The sequence below is a fragment of the Chanodichthys erythropterus genome, chromosome 4, assembly GCF_024489055.1.
Source record: "Chanodichthys erythropterus isolate Z2021 chromosome 4, ASM2448905v1, whole genome shotgun sequence".
NCBI classification, from domain to species: domain Eukaryota; kingdom Metazoa; phylum Chordata; class Actinopteri; order Cypriniformes; family Xenocyprididae; genus Chanodichthys; species Chanodichthys erythropterus.
In genome coordinates this window covers 38,546,122-38,567,239 of record NC_090224.1, presented here as the reverse complement: position 1 = coordinate 38,567,239, position 21,118 = coordinate 38,546,122, and the positions used below count along the sequence as shown (strand labels likewise).

The 21,118-nt window shown below is 41.3% G+C and overlaps 1 protein-coding gene across 2 annotated transcripts; it reads right to left on the bottom strand.

The window, feature by feature from the left end:
• Window positions 1–520: 520 nt before the first annotated feature.
• Window positions 521–20,196, bottom strand: LOC137018789 (uncharacterized). Of its 2 annotated transcripts, none has more exons than XM_067383515.1 (9): window positions 20,091–20,196; window positions 19,826–19,911; window positions 19,594–19,747; window positions 19,066–19,364; window positions 18,643–18,969; window positions 17,611–17,754; window positions 6,372–6,467; window positions 2,171–2,214; window positions 521–2,063 (listed from the first exon to the last, which is right to left on the bottom strand). In XM_067383515.1, the coding sequence occupies exons 4-9, from the start codon at window positions 19,247–19,249 to the stop codon at window positions 1,812–1,814; spliced, it is 1,047 nt and encodes a 348-aa protein (XP_067239616.1). In that variant the 5' UTR covers window positions 19,250–19,364; window positions 19,594–19,747; window positions 19,826–19,911; window positions 20,091–20,196; the 3' UTR covers window positions 521–1,811. The 2 variants fall into 2 exon arrangements, with proteins under 2 accessions (XP_067239616.1, XP_067239617.1); XM_067383516.1 differs by having other exon boundaries at window positions 19,594–19,744.
• Between the last annotated feature and the right edge of the window lie 922 nt (window positions 20,197–21,118).

Sequence of the window (21,118 nt, the reverse complement as noted above, 5' to 3'; positions counted from 1 at the left end):
TCCCCATAACCCCGTGCCTTGGACTCTGATTGATCGCCAGCTGCAGCTCGTTATGAACACTATTTAAGCAGCACCCAGACACTGTTACTACGCGAAGTCTTGATCATTGCCCCGGCTGACAATTCTGAGCGTTTATACCCTGTTGGATTATCTGTTGCTGTCTTTGTTTGTTTATCGTTACTGACCCGTTGCTGCCTGCCCACCGACCTAGTGCCTGTACTTTGGACTGTGAACCTTGCTTGTTACCCTGACCTCCTGCCTGTTTCCGACCACTATTCTGCCTGCTCTTCATTGCTGTGTTTGCTGGTTCTGATCCCTGCCTGTACGACGACGAGTACTTTTAATAAAGCTTGCATAATGGATCCTATGTCGAGTGATGAGTCATTACAGCCTAATATATATCCATTAACTGACAGTAACAGATTAATATTGTTTGCTGCATGATTAAAAACACGCTAGACATATTGTGAGATTTTGAGAGAAAAAATAAAACAAAACAGGCAAATTTATAGCAGTCGCATTTTATTACATTTCAGAAATAATGTAATATTGTGTATTGTGTTTGCACAAATTTGCACAAAATTTATTTTTTCCCCTTTGCTGGAGTTTATTGATTTTTCTAAACAATGTTGTGTTGCTACCGGGTGTCTGTTAGATCACACAATGACTTTTATTGGCATTAAACATACAATAACTTGGATTTAAAACTGTGAAGAAATAAATAATCGATAAACTGTTGGATAGATATACACTAGGATTTGGGCGCTCGACATTTTCAATAACTCAATGTTGCTTTAAGCACTGAAAGATTATTAAAGCCTGTCTTGTGTTGGTGCCGATGGCCTTGTGGGCAGTGCACTGATATAAAAGCATGATGTGCTTCGGGCAACCTGACTTTGAGTCCCGGCTCGTGGCCCTTTCCTGATCCATTCTCCCACTTTGCTTCTTGTCAAAAAAAGCCTGTCTTGTTCTGCCATATCTATCAAATTTTGTTGCCTCATAAAAAAAGCTGCACAATACATTTAAAATAAACGTCTTTTAACATTATATTATTTGTGTATATATTTTTTTATTATTTTTTTACATTCATATATAAATCTAATGATATAAATTGTTGTTCATGAATGTATTTTATAAGAATGCAAAAATTAATTTGTCATTTTGTATTTACATTTTTTAGATTTTATAAAATTACTGTGCCCAAAGGTTTTTTCAAGAATTATTTTTTGCTGCTTATACACTCACTCCAGTTGTATTTCATACATATCATTTGTTGTTTTCTGTTTAATGAAGAAGTGTGTTTTTAGTGGATTCTGGATTGTTTAACAAATAAAAGAGTGACTTTTATTTTCTTCTGGTAACTTTTTACTATGGTCCCCGACCACATGAAATCTCGTGTCAGGAGTCATGCCGTCCCACTCTGTGATGTACAACGACTCGTCGCCACAGTCATTGAAATTTCTCCAAATGTCATTTCTAAAACAGTGACCAGTGAAATCAGGCATGGTTCCTGTGATGGAAAATCATCTCCAACATCCACAGCATAGAGTTTCACAATCCACATCACCTTGTCAAACACATATCTTCCTACACGATTACCAGACACTGAGAAATCATGTTTCACAAAATCCACATCTTCATGAAGAAACTTTGTCAAGCTAACATTTTGTTTTTTCCTTGGTGCAAAAGCCAGTTCCTCTCTAATTTAAGATAAAGCATCACTGAAGAAGACTAACAAAAAAAAAACACTCAAACTTTATGCCAAAGAAAAGGTGATAAAAATGTTCATTTATATTCTCTGCTGTGGTTTGTTAAGCAGTGAGATGATTGACAGCAGCATATTCACTGTAATCCTGATTATCCCTGATACTGACACAGTCCAATTCCTTGTGGAAATTCACCACTGCATAATTCAGATCCTCAGCAGATGTGATGAAGCTCTGAGAGTCACCAGTGTCTTTCTGAACTGTAGCGTAAACGCAGTTAGAAGAAACAGAGGGGTTTGTGGGTAATTGTTTGTGAGTGTCTTTAATCTCCTCATAATTGCAACCAGTGTGAGAAACCTGAGGAGAGACAGAGAAATTATTTACAGCTCTGAAGATCATCAGGATTGAAGGCATTAGAGATTAATATCATTATGAATAAAAATCAATACAGTAACTGGACTCACCATTTCATGTTCTCCTGGTCCAGTCTGAGATGATGAATCACCGCCTGTCAAAAACAAGCATCCTAAATTAATGACATTACTGTATATCACAATTCAACACTGATGTTTTGTGTAAATGTTTTCACACATCATCAAGTATCTGTATTTTGCTCACTCAAAGGTAATACAGAGAAGGATTAAAAAGCTACGCTCTCTTAAAATACTGGCTTGCGAAACTCCACATTCCTCAATACAATAACTCTCAAAATGTGAGAAGTTCAAGAGGGCATCTGCTAAGCTTTTTTTACATTCTTATGATCCTTATATGGTAACATGTTTTATGATTGGTTTGGGGTAACAAGGAGCAATAAAGGGGTATATATAAGGCAGCCCACACTAGGGTGTCCTTCTCTGCAGATAATCTCTGTCTGTATTGGAACGACATTCTTGCAAAAATGAATTTGACAAAGACATTTCTTCAGTGTTCGTTTCATTTCATTTTCACCTCTAAGGAACAAAAGAATTTTTCCGCAACAGCTCCCAGAGAGCTTAACAACCCAGCATACTTACCACCTACCCGAGCTCCGGGAGCGGAGGTCTCAGTATGACAATTCTCTAAAACAAGAGGAGACCTAACTATGCTCCACACTCAGGACAGCTTACAAGGAGGCTCACAGAGAGCCTGCAACTCACAATCTCTATCCAAGCAGACATCAAAGGAGTTGAAGCCTCATAAATATACCTCTTTCTAGCAAGACGAGGCCTGACAATGCTTGCAGTAGTCAAGGAGTCTCACAGGGAGCCTACCAACATTACAGACCTTAGCCGCTAAGCTCAAGGGAGTGGATGCCTCAATAAATGTAACTCTCTCTAGCGAGAGGAGGCCTGACAATGTTTGCAGTAGCCAGTCACTTGCAGCATACCTGGCTGAGCTCTAGGAATGGAGGCCTCAGTATGACTACTCTCTGAATTGAGAGTAGACCTAACAACACCCCACGCTTAAGCTAACTTGAAAGGAGGCTCACCTAGCGGAACTCAAGGGAGTGGAAGCCTCAAGAAAATAACTCTCTCTACCGAAAGGAGGCCCATAGACACTCACAGTCCTACCATCAAATATAGACAAGCTCAAGGAGAGGAGGCCTCGGCATAACGACTCTCTAAATCGAGGGCAGACCTAGCAAAACACCCCACACTCAGGGAAAGTGGCGAGGAGGCTCACAAAGAGCCTACAACTCACAATTGCTATCCAGCACTCTGAGGAGCAGAGGCTTCAATAAAGACAACACTCTTCTAGCGAGAAGAGGCTTAGCGACGTTCGTAGTAGCCAAAGAGGCTCACAGAGAGCCTAGCTACTTCGCAAACATACCAAACCAAGCTCTAGGAGCGGAGGTTGTTATGCTCAGGACATTTTGCAAAGAAGGTTAAGGAGGGCCTACATCTTGCAATGCTGTCCTATCGTAATAGCTAAGGAGGCTAACAGAGAGCCTAACACTTAACCTCTGAATGCTACACAAAAGTGCTAGCAAGTTGTACGTAATAATGGAGCTCGGAAGAGTGAAAGCTTCTAAAAAATGTCTTTCCACAGTGAGGGTAATGCAAACAATGCAATGATTAAAAACAGTGACCAAGGAGGCTCGCAGAAAGTCTAAGAACTTAGACCCAGGCTGAGTTTAAAGGACGGAGGCCAAAAGGAGGCATAACTACATTAAAAGCCTGTCAAGGAGGCCTAGAGAGGGCCTAGCAACCTGACACTAAAAACATAACTAGAGCTCAGCCCAACCTAAATGCACCAGAGGAGGCTCAAAAAGGAGAGCCTACAACTTAGCGGTACTGTAAGCAACATTAATTAAAACAGCAGCCAGGGAGGCTCCAGATAAGCCTAGTGACTCAGCCAAGCTCCTATCGAGGAGGCACACAGAGTGCCTAACAACTTGACACCGTCCCAGGTGTAGGTTTACCGACTACCAGTTTCTATAAAGCAGTGGCAAAGGAGACTCCAAAAGGGAGCCTAATGACTTGAAAACACTGCTTGCTAAAGCAAGGGCCTCTTAAGAAATATATATTAGAGAAAAGAGCCTAACACTCCAAACCTAAGCAATAGCTAAGGGGACTCAATAGCCCAAAGACAGCTTTTCAAGGAGGCTCAAAAAACAAACCAACTCATATGGTATGTAGGTGAAGCTCGAAGAGCAGAGATTAAGATTACTCTCTATATCTAGGAGGGAGGGAGGCCATCCTAAGGCAGTAGCCAAGGAGGCTGAAAAAGCCTGACAACAAAGCACCACCTGGAGCTTTGAGAAAGGAAGCCTAACTCCCCAAGTGAAAGGAGACCTAACAATGTCCTAAACAGCTTACCAAGGTGGCATATATAGAACTACCTGATGAAGCTATCTGAGTGAAGCTCTAGGAAGCAGATGCCTCCGTATAATGACTCTCAAAAGAGAGGAGGCCCAAAAATATTCACAGAATAAAAAGCCATGAAAGCATTAACTAAGGAGGCTCACTGAAGTCCTATACTTAGCAGACTATCTGGCATGAGACAATGCATTCACACCCAGCCACTTATGCCAAACCATCAATAGGTCCAGCTTCAGGGCCAGATGAAAAAACATGCCAGAGCCACTCCTGACATAGCCAGGAAAAGGAGGGGGGGGGGGGGGTGCAGATGTTAATTTGCCTCTGGGACCCTAAAACACTGATCGCTCTACTTCTCGAAGGAATCAAGAGGTGTTTCCAAGAGGCGATGCTAGCCTTCTGGTCCTGTCTCTGGTCCTGAGACTAGGACAGGCCAGACCCCCTTGTGAGCTGATGCAGAGACTTGCACCAGCATGTATAAAGGTCTTAAAAGCAGCAGAGCACGCCTCCACCTCTCTAAACTTCCTGTCCACCATCTCAGTGGATGTACTGAAAAGCTCAGATGTCAAAACCGGGCATTGAGGAGAAAGTTTTTCTCTTTCCCCCCAATGTTGGCCCGGTTAACCCAAATATGTCTCTCCAAAGCCACTATGGTCGCCATAGATTGACCGCGTCAGTTTGTTTAGTGGCACGGAGAGCCAAATCTGTGGTGTGGCGCAGCTCCTCTACCGCCTCAGGGGGGAGAACCTGGCCCTGCAATACAGCCATAGTGTGCAGCGCCGCACTGGCCTGACCTGCTAATGCATATGCTCTGCCATTAAGGCACGAGGTGACGTGCAACGGTTTAGTAGGCAGAGATGGAGCCTTCAATATGAATGCCTAGCCAGCATCTCTTCAATCGGAGGCATCGATGCATACCCTACCCAATGGATGCGAGCTGAATATGGCTTTCCTCAAGATCTCTCCACCTCAGTGTGAAGGTCTGGGAGAAAGGGAAGGCTCGTATGAGCTGGACGATTATGTCCCGACAAGAAAAGTTCAATGAGGAGGCTATGAGAGAGCTCACACTTCTCACGTTTTCATGGCAGATCTAATCTCGCCGTAGCATGGGACATAACCTCCAATAACTCGTCATATGTGGGGCAGGCGGACTGAGAGCACTTGGAGCCAGGTGCCAGGAGCCAAGAACCAACCCGCTGCTTGATCACATGACGTGAGAGACAACATGTCAACACAATCCAGCCGCTCGCTCTTGTCAGACACCGATGAATGAGAAATGTTCATACCTTTCTCTAACTCATCCATGACCTCCATCTGTGAGCCCCATGACCTCAGTCTCCTACTCACCTCAGCTGAAGCAGGTCTTGAACCGCGAGGCACAGATGGCTTTCCTAATTCCCTCAAAATGGGACAAACAACAAACTTTCTCATAGGGAAGCACTCACAATGCACGCAAACAGCCCCCTGGAGGACTGAGTGTGCATGCTTCACACCCATGTGCATAACACACATATTGTGTTTGTCATCAGGGGTCAGACAATGCTGACAGAGAGGAACACACTGCCTGAAAGACTTATATATTATATAAAAGCTAGTCATAATTGCCTTATTTAGACACGTTCAAACAAACAGGAATTCTGAAGACAAGAAAGAGGATTCCATATTTCACAGGTGCCCTTTTATACTCAAGGTCACACCAGTGAGGACGCCATAGGCTGCGGCCTACCAACTTAAATTAAATTTTCATGTTTAGACTCATGCCTCAGACGCTGGTAATGCTGGAGGCATTCTCTCCGTACTGACCTGTTTTAAACTGGGTGTAAATGGAGAGTTTCTGCATATAAAGTAGTTAAGAATGAGTTTTAACCTCGAGACTGATGCTTCTTACGGAGAAACAGTAATGAGAGTCCAGCGATGATCAGAACCAGAAGAACCAGAACAAGAGGGACGATGAGAGAAGAGCCTGAAAACACAGGAGAAATAATAAGAGAATCTGATCACTTTGAGCTAAATATCAGATCAGATCATGAGCGTAGCTTGACGTTTGGAGTAGGATTGACCAGACCATGATACTGGATTTTCAGGGTTGCCAGGTCTGAGTAACAAAACTAGCCCAATGGCCAATCAAAATATCCCAAAAAGAAGCCTAATGATCATATCCCAAATCAAAACTCAAAATATGCTATTCCCATACTGGTCTAACTGGTCTAACCATTCATCAACAAATGTATACAGATCATCTTCTCTCTTACAAAAGCGCCATTGCTGCTGCCAAATCTTCCTTTTATTCTGACATTATCAATGACAATGAAAATAACTCACAGACTTTATTCTCCACTATTAACAAACTGCTCAAGTCGGCAGACATTGCAACACACCTCACCTCCACCGCACAGTGTAGTACTTTTCTGGAATTTTTTAGTACTAAATTATCACACTGGACCCACCATCTTCTACTCTATCGACTTTTCAGTCTCCATCTGTTGAAGAAATCACTAGACTCATCACTAAGTCCAAGAATTCCTCCTGTTTGCTTGATCCCATCCCTACTGCCCTGGTTAAAACTTGTCTGCCTTCTATTGTACCTATCATAACATCCAAAATTAATTCCTCCATACATACTGCCCTGTATCTCCATACCATTGTCCCTATATCTCTCAAAACTGCTTCTGTCACTCCAACTCTTAAGAAACCTGGTTTGGATCGTAATGATCCAAATAACTACCTTCCCATTTCCAATCTTTGATTCATCACTAAAGTTTTGGAATGGACTATAACAACTCAACTTCAAGCCCACTTTCCACTTTCATCTGGTAAAAATCACCAATGATCTCCTCCTTGCAGTTGACAATGGACTTCTATCCATTCTGATCCTACTCGACCTTACCGCAGCTTTTGATATCATCTCTCACTCACTTCTCCTGGAACGCCTGGCCGACATCGGGATCACTAACAATTCATTACTCTGGTTCAAATCATATCTACATAATAGAAAACCAAACATTTCTTTACTCCCTTCTGCCCTTACGCCCTGTCTTCAAACTATTAGTAAATGGATGTCAGTACATTATTGTAGTAAACTTAAGTTCGTAGTGGGGGAAGGAAGAGGTCAGGGACGACGAACAACTGCTGACTGAGTCTTTATTGAAAAACGGTTCAACAGAAGGACTGTGCAACGCACAACAATGAAAATAAACAATCCACAAAGGGCTTCACTCCAGGTTCGGCATACGCTATCCACAAGGGCTTCTCTCCAAGTTTGGTTTACACCATCCACAAGGGCTTCTCTCCACGAACCTCGACTCGACTCAGTCAACAGTTCCCCTCTCTCTCACACGCTCCTGCTTCTCACGGCGTTTTATCCTGTCTCCGCGCCAATCACTGGAATGAGAAACAGGTGTTTGTGATTTGTATCCAACCCACTCACTTACCAAGCATCTCCCGCTATTCTCTCCGGTTGCAGACCCCGCTGAACCACGCCCCCCTCGCCACAATTATCTTAAACTCAATGGAAATAAAAGTGGGGTTCTCCTCGTTGGCTCAAAGGTCATACTTTCTAAAACCCAACCTTTCATTATTTCAGTTGATGGCTCACCGATTCCTGTTTCCTCCCAAGTCAAAAGTCTTGGTGTCATTCTGGAAAGTGCATTTTCTTATGGCCCTCACATTACCTATATCACTCGGACTGCTTATTTTCACCTCTGCACCATCTCCAGACTTTGTCCCTCTCTTTCCCAACATAATACTCAGGTCCTCGTTCATGCTTTGGTCACTTCCCGCACTGACTATTGCAAAGCCCTGCTTATTGGCACCCCAAATAAACTTCTCCATTTTCTCCAATTTCCGGACGAGCCCCCATGGCAGGTGGGAAAGGGTGATCTGTCGGCTGGAGTCGGTTTCCCTGATAACCAACGAACTCACGCCAGCCCCTTCTTTTAATAGAACGGGACGTAACAAATGGGGGCTCGTCCGCTCCTAAGGAATTGGGACGCGTTCGATGGTAATATGTTCGTTGTATGGTATGTATAATTTTTTTTTTTTCGTTTTGCTGGTGTTTGCGTTTGATTGGCAGTTTTTTCTTGGGTATCGGGGAAAAGAATATAGAATAATGGAATTTAGTATTGAGGCGTTTCGACAAAAGCCTTCGCATGAAGCATTAGAATTATGTCGTAAGGAGGATTTGTATTTGATTGCTGATTATTATGAAATTTCTGTAGTAAAATCAGCTCGTAAGAAAGAAGTGCAGGACGTAATACAAGCTGCATTGATTCGACAGGGTGTGTTAGCAGCAGTTCAAAACATTGAAAGTGGGGAGACAGGGGAAAGTGCAAGTGATGAAGAGCAGGTTCCGAGCAGTGATCCGGTGCTTCGTTCTTTGAGTGGGGTAGGTACGGAGGATTTGAAACTAGCTATCCAATTGAAACAACTCGATTTGGAAATTAAACGTCAAGAACACACTACCCAACTTTTACACTTTAGACAATGTGAATTGGAGTCACATGCTGGTCACCGATTGCCCGGTGAGTCTAAAGCAGAAACTATACCTGCTATTGGTCGAACCAGTCAGAGCTTGCAACCTGTTTCTGATTCATCGTTGCCTATGCCTTCTGTAACCTCTCCGGATTTTGATATTAGTAGACAGATCAACCTCGTCCCACCGTTTCGGGAGGCCGAGGTTGACTCATATTTTGGAGCGTTTGAACGTATTGCTGCTGCGTTGAGTTGGCCGAAGGAAGTTTGGCCTCTTTTGTTGCAATGTCGCTTAACTGGAAAAGCCCAGGAAGTTTGTTCCGCTTTGTCCCTTACTGATAGTCTCGATTATGAAAAAGTGAAGGCCGCTGTGTTAAGAGCCTATGAGCTTGTCCCCGAGGCTTATCGCCAAAGGTTCCGTTTGCATGTGAAAAATGCCAATCAAACGTTCGTTGAATATGCGCGTGAGAAAAGCGTGCTCTTTGATAAGTGGTGTCAGGCCAGCAAAACGACGAATTTTGAGCAGCTTTGTGAACTTGTTTTGATTGAAGAGTTTAAGAATTCGTTACCGGATAAAATTGTAGTGTATTTGAATGAGCAAAAAGTTTTGACTCTTGCTGAGGCTGCTGTGTGTGCTGATGAATTTGTATTAACGCACAAAAATGTGTTCGTGGCACCTGCTCGCCGAGAGTCATCAAACTTTGTGAGTTCTGAGAGAACTTTAAAATCACCTAAACTCTTGAAATCTTCAGTGCAATCTGATGTTCGTGAGTGTTTTTATTGTCACGAAGCTGGCCATTTGATTGCGCCGTGTCCCGTTTTGAAAAAGAAAAATAAAGCTAAACCAAAAGGAGTTGGCTTTGTACGAACAGTTACCAAATATCCGAAGCCAGAAATTGATGCAGTTTTTGAACCTTTCATTTGGCAGGGAATAATTTCTTTAACTGATTTGGAAAATGATCGAGCGCTTGTTACCATGTTGCGTGACACTGGTACTGCGCAGTCATTTATTTTAGGAAGTGTGTTGCCATTCTCGGAGAAAACGTATTGTGATTTTGATGTGCTAGTCCAAGGAATTGAAATGGGAGTAGAAAAGGTTCCTTTGCATAAAATATATATTCGATCTGAGTGGGTAACCGGTTTCGTAAAAGTGGCCGTTCGTTCACAATTACCTATAAATGGAGTAACTCTGATTATTGGAAATGACCTGGCAGGTGGGAAAGTTTTCCCTCTTCCTGAAGTTATCGAAAATCCACTTTACAAAGCTTCCGCTGTGTGTAAGGAAGAAGCAAATTTGTCGGTGTTTCCCGCTTGTGTCATTACTCGAGCTCAATCTCAAAAATTTCCGGCCGTGATTGATCTTTCTGATAGTTTTCTCGTTAATAAGAGCGTGACTGAATCGGGTACGTTACAGTCAGATGTGTCCGCCAAGAAGCACCAACCTGAGATGCCCGCGTCTACGCCGCTGTCCGCTACCAGTGGTGCTGAAGTTGATTGCGCTGATATGTTTCTATCTGTAGATCGTACGTTATTGGTAGCCGAGCAAAGGCAAGACCAGTCGCTTGAATTCTGTCGAGAGTTAGCTGTAAATAAAAAAGAAATTATGAGCAAGCCAATTGTTTATTTCTTTGAGGGAGTGTTAATGCGGAAATGGACACCTTCAGTGTCGGATAATTCAGGTTGGGACACATTGTACCAGGTTGTTGTTCCCACTTGCTTTCGAGAACAAGTGTTAAGCGTGGCGCATGATAATGTGGCTGGCCATTTAGGTGTGGCTAAAACTCTTTTTCGTGTTCTGCGTCATTTCTTTTGGCCTAAGATTAAATCGGATGTTACAAAATACTGCAGATCATGCCATTTTTGCCAAATGGTTGGGAAACCCAACCAGGTTATTTCTCCAGCTCCTCTCAAGCCGATTCCTGCTATCGGAGAACCGTTTGAGCGCATAATTTTAGATTGTGTGGGGCCCCTACCGAAAACAAAAGCAGGGCATACTTATCTGCTTACGCTTATGTGCGCAGCAACTCGTTACCCCGAAGCAATTCCACTTCGTTCGTTGAGAGCTAAAGCAATTGTGAAAGCCCTAACTGTGTTTTTCTCTACTTTTGGACTTCCAAGGGTCGTTCAGACAGATCAGGGAACGAATTTTATGTCCCGGTTGTTCAATCAAGTCCTGTCCCAGTTGCATGTTAAACATGTCGTTTCCAGTGCCTATCACCCTGAATCTCAGGGAGCACTGGAACGATTCCATCAAACATAGAAGACTATGTTACGAACTTACTGTGTTGATTCAGAAAAAGAGTGGGACGAAGGATTACCGTTGCTGTTGTTCGCTGTGCGTGAAAGTGTTCAGGATTCTCTGGGATTTAGCCCCGCGGAGTTAGTTTTTGGGCATGTGGTGCGCGGTCCACTTAAGCTGCTAAAAGAGAATTGGTTGTCTGAAGAAAAGCCCACTTGTAATCTTTTAGATTATGTTAGCTCGTTTAGAGAACGCTTATATAAAGCTCGAGATCTTGCTCAGTCCGCTTTATTAAACGCTCAGGTGAAGATGAAGGAGCGTTTTGATAAAAATGCAATTGCACGTTCTTTTGTGAAGGGAGACAGAGTTTTAGTTTTACTACCACTCCCTGGCTCTGCTCTGCAAGCAAAATTTTCTGGACCCTATGTGGTGGAGCGAAAGCTCAGCGATACTGACTATATTATCTGTACTCATGATCGACAAAGAAAGACCCGTGTGTGCCATGTCAATATGTTGAAGCGTTATGTTGCTCGGGGTGAACAAGTGGATTTAAAGAGCTCTACTGTTCCAGTTGCTTCTCTTTCGGTGGTACCACCTTCCTGTGGGAATGAAGACTGTTTAAACCTACGGAGTATGCCAGTATCTGGTGTCAGACTGAATAATTCTGAAATTTTGTCAGATCTTAATTCTCATTTGTCTCATTTAATTGAGAATCAGCGAGCTGACATTGGGAATTTGATTCAGTCTTTTCTTGGACTGTTTTCGGATGTGCCTACCCGGACAAACGTCATTCAACATGATATAGAGGTGAACAACCATCCACCTATTAAGCAACATGCGTATCGTGTTAATCCAGCTAAACGAAAAATCATAGATTCTGAAGTGAAGTATCTAGTGGATAATGGTTTGGCTGTTCCGAGCTCAAGCGCTTGGAGCTCGCCCTGTTTACTTGTTCCGAAGCCGGATGGTACCCATCGATTCTGTACGGATTACCGTAAGGTAAACGCGATCACAAAGCCTGATTCATTTCCTTTACCGTTAATGGAGGATTGTGTGGATAATGTGGGGTCGGCTCGGTTCGTTACAAAACTCAATCTTTTAAAGGGATATTGGCAAGTCCCCTTAACTGAACGTGCAGCCGAAATTTCTGCTTTTGTCACCCCAGACAATTTTCTGAATTATACTGTGATGGCTTTCGGGCTTCGGAACGCACCAGCAACGTTCCAGCGTTTAATGAACACCATACTGGCTGATGTTAAGAACTGTAAAGCCTACTTGGATGACATCGTGGTGTATTCGTCTAGCTGGGAGGAACATATAGACACTCTAACCACTGTTTTTACGCGTTTGCTTAATGCTTCCCTCACGTTGAACTTGGCTAAGTGTGAATTTGCCAAGGCAACTGTCATGTATTTGGGAAAGCGAGTTGGACAAGGACAAGTGCGTCCTGTCGCCCAGAAAGTACAAGCCATTGTTGATTTTCCTGTACCTCAAACCAAGCGTGATCTTCGCCGGTTTTTAGGAATGGCAGGCTATTATAGAGCCTTCTGCCGAAATTTTTCTGATGTGGCTCTGCCATTAACTAATCTTCTCCGTGCCTCGCAAAAATTCCTATGGACTGATGACTGTCAACACGCCTTTGAAGCTGTGAAAAGTTTGTTATGTAGTACTCCAGTGTTATCTGCACCGGATTATTCATGTGCGTTTAAACTTGACATTGATGCTAGTGCTACTGGAGCCGGAGCAGTTCTTTTGCAAGATGACATTTACGGAGTTGAGCATCCCGTAGCGTACTTCTCAAAAAAGTTTTTGAAACATCAGTTACACTATAGTGTTATCGAAAAAGAAGCTCTTGCTTTATTATTGGCGTTACAACATTTTGAAGTGTACGTGGGATCAAGTTCTATTCCGGTGCTCGTCTTTACTGATCACAATCCACTGGTATTTTTGTCTCGTATGCGCAATGCAAATCAGCGAATTATGCGCTGGTCCTTGTTTATTCGAGATTTCAATCTTGAGATTCGTTATAAAAAGGGCAAGCACAATGTATTAGCAGATGCCTTATCTCGTTCTTTTAGTTTTGTTTAAAATCAATTTGTATTGATTTTTCTTTATGTGTGGGGGTGTTACGATATTCGGCATCTGTCTTGTTTTGTGTGTGGAGTTGGTTTTTCCCTTTAAGGGTGCTTTCACACTTGGTTCGATTGCCTGGACCGAACCCGAGTTCGATTGCTCCCCCCTCTCCCTGCGCCCACTGGACTGTGTTCACATTATATTATTTGGGTCCGAACCGCGGTTCGTTTGCGTCATCAAATCAGCAGCTGTTTAGTACGTTGCTTAGTAACGATGGCACAGGAGAAGGCGGCAAAATGCATAACGTTGCTCTCCTCACTTTTATATTTTTGTTTTTGAACCGTTGGTTTTGTTCATAACGGCTCTTGCGTCTATCTGCCGCGAATGTAGAATGTTGAAGGCGAGCAGAAATGAGAAAAGCTACGCTACAGCTCTCTGTTGGCAGCATGTCCGTCACGCTCGTCGGGAAAGTGAGTGAAACACACACACAAAAACACATTTTTATCAAATTATACGGCATTAATAGCGGTTCACTTCCGCAATTTGGTATGTTTGCATTCATATCAGAAGCGAACCGTACCGGAGTTCACTTGAACCGCACCCCAGACCACCCTTTTTAAGTGGACTCGGGTACGGTTCGCGGGTGCGCACCCGAGTTCAGAAGACCGTGTTCACATCATCCAAACGTACCGAACTCTGACGTCAATCGAACCCGGGTGCGCACCAAAACTGCTAATGTGAAAGCACCCTAAATGTCTATGCAGGGATTGGTTGCTGTGGACAGATCACCATTGGCTGGGCTTGCGGCTGCTCCGTTTAAAAGGGCGGCGCTCTGGGAAGATGGGGAGCTCATTCTGGCGTTGGCCTGCTGGCGTGAGGAGCTCTGGATTCCTTCTCCCGTCGGCAGATCGCGAACCACAGTTCCTGTTTTGTTTAAAGTGCTTCAATTATGTTTTTGTTTATGCTTTAGGAGCGTAGGGGTGTCCTGCCATTTATTTTGACTTTCTTTGCGATTTGTTTATGTTAGGGAGTTAGGGAAGTTGACTGTATTTTTGTTTCTTTTGTTAGGGTAATTATTTATTTTATTTTTAAGCTGTTATGTTTATTGTTTTGGCCTTGGGGCACCCTGAAGCCATGGCTCCTTTTATTTGATTCTTTTGTGTTCCACTTTAATAAATTTTGTGTGGATCTTAGTTTGTTGTCTGTGGTGATCTGTCGGCTGGAGTCGGTTTCCCTGATAACCAAATAACTCACGCCAGCCCCTTCTTTTAATAGAACGGGATGTAACACCATTCAGAACTCTGCAGCACGGATCGTCACTCGTACCAGATCAACAGACCACATCACACCTCTTCTCATTCAGCTCCACTGGCTTCCTGTTCCCTACCGGATCAATTACAAAATTTTATTGCTAACCTTCAAAGCTCTTCATAATATTGCCCACCCATACCCCTCAGACCTGCTTCTTCCCTACATTCCCGCCCACTTCGTTCATCCATGGCTGCAATGTTATCTGTTCCTACATTCAGACTCAGCACCATGGGGGCCAGAGCATTCAGCTGCTAACACGTCTTTGGAAATCTCTTCCTCCTCACATCCGTCAACTGGACTCTCTTCATCAATTCAAATCACTGCTTAAAACACATCTGTTTAAATGAGCATACTCTACATAATTCACTCCTATTCATTTTTATTACAGTTTATTATTTTACTTGATTTTATGACCTGATTGTATTAGATTATATTGTTACTTGCATTGTTTTGTCTTTAATTTGTTATGTAAGGTATCCTTGGTGTCCTGAAGAGATCAGATGTGCTCCAACAGTAGCCACATTCAAATCCAGACTCAAAACATCTTTTTATCTGTGCATTTGCTGATTGAGCACTGTGCTATGTCTGAACTGTTTACATTTTATATGTATTATCTTTTTATTCTTTTATTTCCTTTTCCTGTTTTTATTTAATTTTTAATGCATTTTATATCTTTTATGTATCATCTTGTTATTTCTGACTTTTAATGCATTTTAAATATTGCTGTCTGGTTGAAAGAGCTGGGAGAATTAGGAAGAAAGCATTTGTGATTACGTAAAATTTGGTAAATTTGGATAAGGGGACAAACCATGGGGAAATTTGAGCTGTAGTGCATGGTTAAGATATCTCTGGATTACAGTCAGGACACTTTCCAAAGGGGAAATTTGAACTGCGTTGCATAGATAAGATATCTCCAGAAGGGGGATTAGGGCTGTGTGGCGCAGTTTGAGGTGTCTTGGCAAAAGGGGAGATTGAAACTTTGTTTATCAGTTTAAAGTGCCTTAACAGGTAGAGCTAGACTGCGGTCCTGACATGTGAGGAAGATCCGTTTAGATCCGTTCTTATGGATAGATCCGTTTAGATCCACTCTGACAGACAACAACAACAACAACAACAACAACAACACTCTCTGAAACTTCCTAGCCCTTCCATCCAGATAGCAAATTTCTCTGTTTTTACTGTTATTTCTATTCCTTATGTTCTATTTTTATTATTCTTTTTTATGTAAAGCATGTACATAAAATGTATTATTATTATTATACATAAAATACATATGTTATAGTCAGTTGAAACTGTATACAGTCAATTAAAAACTACTATATCACAGTGATTATAAACACAGCTCAAAGACCTTCAGTGTCCCTATATAAAACTTCACATCTAGCACAGATTTATCATTGGTAGAATGTAAAATATTTAGATTCAAGCTTTTCAGTCAAACACAATTTATACAATATAATAAATGTTTAACCCGTGTGGGAAAAATTTAAACCGGTTACGTTTCACATTGTACATTCATGCTCACAGTTTAAATAATGATCTTGGCTCATGTGTGCATCAGTTGTGTTTGTATATAACTAGGCTAAATGTACCAGATAGTTTGTCCTAAATAGACTTTGAGTCATTTATAACAGTAAGTATGTAAAAACGGTGTCAGGGTTTGGGTGGTGGAAGGAGCGAGGACTCGATGCAGGTTAGTAGGGCTTTATTTACAATAAAAAATAAAAAATAAAACACGACAACAAGAACTACCCCGTGGGGGAAAACAGACTTGACAAAGAGGGAACACACATGGGAATATACGATGACGAACCAGCACAGGACTGCAAACACAAGGAGAATAAATAGGAGAGCAAACAAGGCAGGTAATGAGGGAGGACAGGTGGGGCAAATCAACCAATAATCAGGTAACAAGATGGGCGGGGTCAAGACAATAGACATGAGAACACATGGCACAAAGAAACATGACAAGCCATGTGCTCACACCAAACAAAACAAAAACACAAGCACGACATGGCCAATGAAGACAAAATCACAAAATGGCAAATGAACACGCAACTAGAACTCACAAGCCACGTGTTCACACAAAACAAGACAACATAAGAGCGCGCAGACCGTGAAACAGACTGCGTGCTACACAACACAAGACAAAAACACAACACAACATGAAAGCAGGTGGAAACAACCTCGTGCTACACAAAACATGACCGACCAGGCGCTAGACAAGTCATGAGACAAGAACGCACGGCAAGTGAAGGAACACTCCACCGTGCGCTCACAATAAAGACAGGACTGGGAGCGTGTGTCCGAATCCCGACACGAAACCGAAACCAAACTAGACATGAGTGCCGGGATCCGAACGCCACGCTCCCAACATGAAACAAGGCACGCAGACAAGAGAGCGCACGGCCCGAGAACACTCGAGACACAGAAACAGCACAAGAACGTGTGTCAGAGCCCTGTCACAAAACCAAGAAATAAACTAGACAGAAGTGACAGAACCCTGACAAACGGCATATTTTTAACTTGAACACGTTTTCCACTATGGAATGCCAAAGCTGCTGCTAATAAATAAATAAATAAATAAATGTTAAAAAGACAGCAAGTAAATAAACATATAAATTATTATACAAAGAAATAAAAAAAAGAATGCCTTTATTACTTTATTATGCATAATTGTATTTTTCCACATTTATTTCCACATTTATTTATTTATGTATTTACTTATTTCGTGTTATTTATACATTACGATATGGACAAATAAATAAATAAATAAATGTGGAAAATAGTTAAATGTGGAACTAAATAAATGTGTACACACTTTTTTTTTTAACATTTCTTTGTATATTTATGTATTAATTTATTATTTCAGCAGATTTGGCATTCCATAACGAACCATTATTATTTATTTTAGAGTTGAAAATATGATTTATTTTTATGTTTAGTACTATATTTCAGCTATAGGGGGCGTCACACCCATTGATCACATGTTTGTATTTCAGCACAAGATCACCTGATGATGTGTTCAGAGACTCCAGTAATGTAGAAGTTCTGGAAACGCCTGTGAACGCTGAAGATTGGACTGATGAGAAAGAAGATGATGGTGGTGATGATGATGATGATGGTGATGATGAAGATGGTGGTGGTGATGAGAATTCTGTTTAAAAATATTTTTAGGAAAAATGAAAACATTCATTTCTAAATTATGCTTTAAACTAGAAAAAACTGTTGCACTCCAAATAGACAAGCAATCTGTTGTCCATGTTTATTTGGAGCACAACAAGTGAAAAGTGCATTTATTTTAGAGTTATTCAAAAAGTGAAAAGTGCATGTGAAGTAGGAAACGGCTGAAAAACTATTTAGTTTTAATAGACATGCAATTTGCACTTTTTGCACAATGTAATTTATAAAATAATAACTAAAGACTTCTTCAGTCTGTACTGGATTCAGTGTGCGTCCAGAAACCTTCTTGATGGTTTTCACACCCTGAACTTGACATCATTTTCTAATGTTGAAGTTACATGTTATTGATGTCATTCACACATTCACCACCCAGAATTCAATTTCCTGAATGTACAGAAACAAAAATAAAAAAATAGAATCGCAAGCTGTGGTTTCACACTGAATAATAAAGTACAGAGCAGTGTTACTGATGAACTCCCTTAAACTGCAGTGAACTATAGTACAAGTGTGGTAAAAGAACTGGCAGCAGAACTAAAACCTGCAGTTCTACTGCATCCAGATGACCACACCTGTACTAACATTAAAAACTGTAATACTGTGTCCAAATGAAATCATACGAATGTCTCGCAGTTCAAGTTCCCATGAACTGCAGTTTATTTTCCTCTTTTGAACTGCAGTTTGTGGTTTTGCTTTGTTAAGCAGACAGAACATTTAAATGAAAAATAATCCAGTAGTTAATCCTGCTTGAACAGAATCAGCTTCAAACCTCAGGGATTTTAAGCAACATGATGAATAAGATCCAGTGATCTGCTGAATAGATGTTAGTCGTGGTTTTCAATGAGCTTGAGAAAATCATCCGTACCTGTAACTCTGATCAGGACTCGTGTGATGAAGCTCTTGTGTCCTTGATCAGACTGAACTCCACACCAGTATTCTGAATGTTGTTCAGTCACATGACTGATGCTTCCCGTCAGGAGCTGCTCTTCTCTGTCATCATACAGCCGGATCTTTCCCTCAGGACTCCATCTTCTGCTCTGATTCACAGACGTCTCTTCAGCACAGAGATCATCTCCAGATCTCCAGCAGAGAAACTTCACATCTCTACTGTGGGATTGTGGGTATTTGCAGCTGATGTTCACAGATCCTCCTGCAGCAGCTGATAGACTGATGCTCTTCACACAACAATCATCTGTTTGAGATCCAAATAAAGAGCAGCAATGTTAGAATTACCAGATAAATTCATGAATTCTGTCAAATAATGCAGAAATGACTGAAAGCGTCTCACCGTCACTGATGTCCAGATTAAACTCAGAGAAGAAACTGTATTCTTCAGAAACTTTGACTGTAATCTTATATTCTCCAGAGTCGTTCTCATTCAGCTCTCTGATAAACAGACGTAAGAGACCTGCAGATCCGTCATCATGAACGGAGAATCGTCCGACATGTTTGTGTTTATTACAGTCAAACATGGATCTGCTGCAGATTTACAGACATATTTCTCACGGTTCTTGTGTTTCTCCTCATATTTGAAGTTTATAATGATGTTTCCTCCTGAATATCCTCTCACGCTCCTGATTTGTTGAGCTGTTAAACACAAACCCAGATCATTTGTCATTTTGTTCTCAATATAAACACATTTATCTGTCACTTTGCTGCAACATTTGATATGAGTGTAAATCTTCCATCAGGAGATCAAAAGGTTATTGATGGTGTCTGATATGAGTTAGACGTGTGAACGGCAGTAATTACAGTCAGTGTTGAGTATCGTGATGTTCTGGAGATCGTCACGGGTTTGAGGGTCTCAGTTACTCACCTGTTACAACCTTCAGATTCACTTCAGTGATGGGATCTGGTCCATAGAGCTCAACTCCACAGTAGTAGATCCCAGAATCCCGTTGTTTCAGATCTCTGATGGTCACTCTGAAGACTGCTGATGTTGTGTCGTCATACAGAGAGAATCTGTCCTGCTGAACCCATTTATTTTTCTCATTAGTCTTGATTTGATCTGTGCATGTTAACCACTGTCCTTTACAAAAATACTTTACATTTTCTTTATATTTTCTCTGATATCCACATGTGATTGTGAGTCCTCCTCCTGAATATCCCGTCACGCTCATGGAGATCACGACACCTACAACAAACCAGCATTTAATACAAGACTAATATATACTGAAGTGAGATTCATTTTAAAGTGTCTTTAAAGGTAATTTCACCGTGTTAGTTCTAGATAAAGACTTTTGTTCATTATTTAATCTCTGTTCTGCTTCTTCTGATGTGATTGTTGATCAGGACTTGAGTTCAGATTCTTACCAGGAATCATCAGCAGAGTGAAAGTCAAGATGATCTTCATTCTTCTCCCTTAATAAATGATCTTCTCTGTCAGTAGATTCAGTTCTTCTGAAGCTCTCGATGTGTGTTCAGATGAGTTTTGAGTGTTTCTTTCCTGGTTACATGTTCAACATGAAGTGCTGAATGTGACGCCCACTTCCTCTGAGAGAGAGAGGATGCAGTAACCAGCTGATAATAAGCAAATTGACTCTACATCAGTTGACTACATTTAGTTTACCTATGTGTGATAGCCAGATTGCCATTTTGCTCTGAATTGACCTCACACTCAGCTTGTCAGCCAGTATCTCAGCAGACATCCATTCATTTGTTTTTTTAAATGTCCAATCTTTGTAATTTCAGCATTTCTTAAAGTAATCCTCATTGACGCTGACTTCAACATGTCCAAGTCCAAAACAGGATTGTGTAACAGGTGTTCTTCTCTAATCTAAAGGCCTCACACATCCTTGAGATATCTTGATTTACTTATAATGTTTCAGGCTTTCAACATTGAGCGATAGAAAGGTGTCACTTCAGACAAATAAACTCTTTGTCATGGACTTTCTAGAATCTAAACCACACCACAGAGCATCACTTTTGTACCAATTTACTTTGGCAGTTGAAGTTTTCCCATAACTCTCTAAAATATCTGTTAAAAACTGAACAATATTTTCATTTTTTTGAAATCACAGTGATATTATATATTGCTGTAGTCTATAGTGGTTTACATTTTGTTTTTTAAGCACGACCCTTTTTTTATATAAATTTAAAATATAATTTTTTATATAAATTGACGAGACTCATATACAACCATTTACATGCAATCAAGTCAAGCATAAGAATACTAGGCCTAATATATATCCATTAACTGACAGTAACAGATTAATATTGTTTGCTGCATGATTAAAAACACGCTAGACATATTGTGAGATTTTGAGAGAAAAAATAAAACAAAACAGGCACATCTATAGCAGTCGCATTTTATTACAATGAGAAATAATGTAATATTGTGG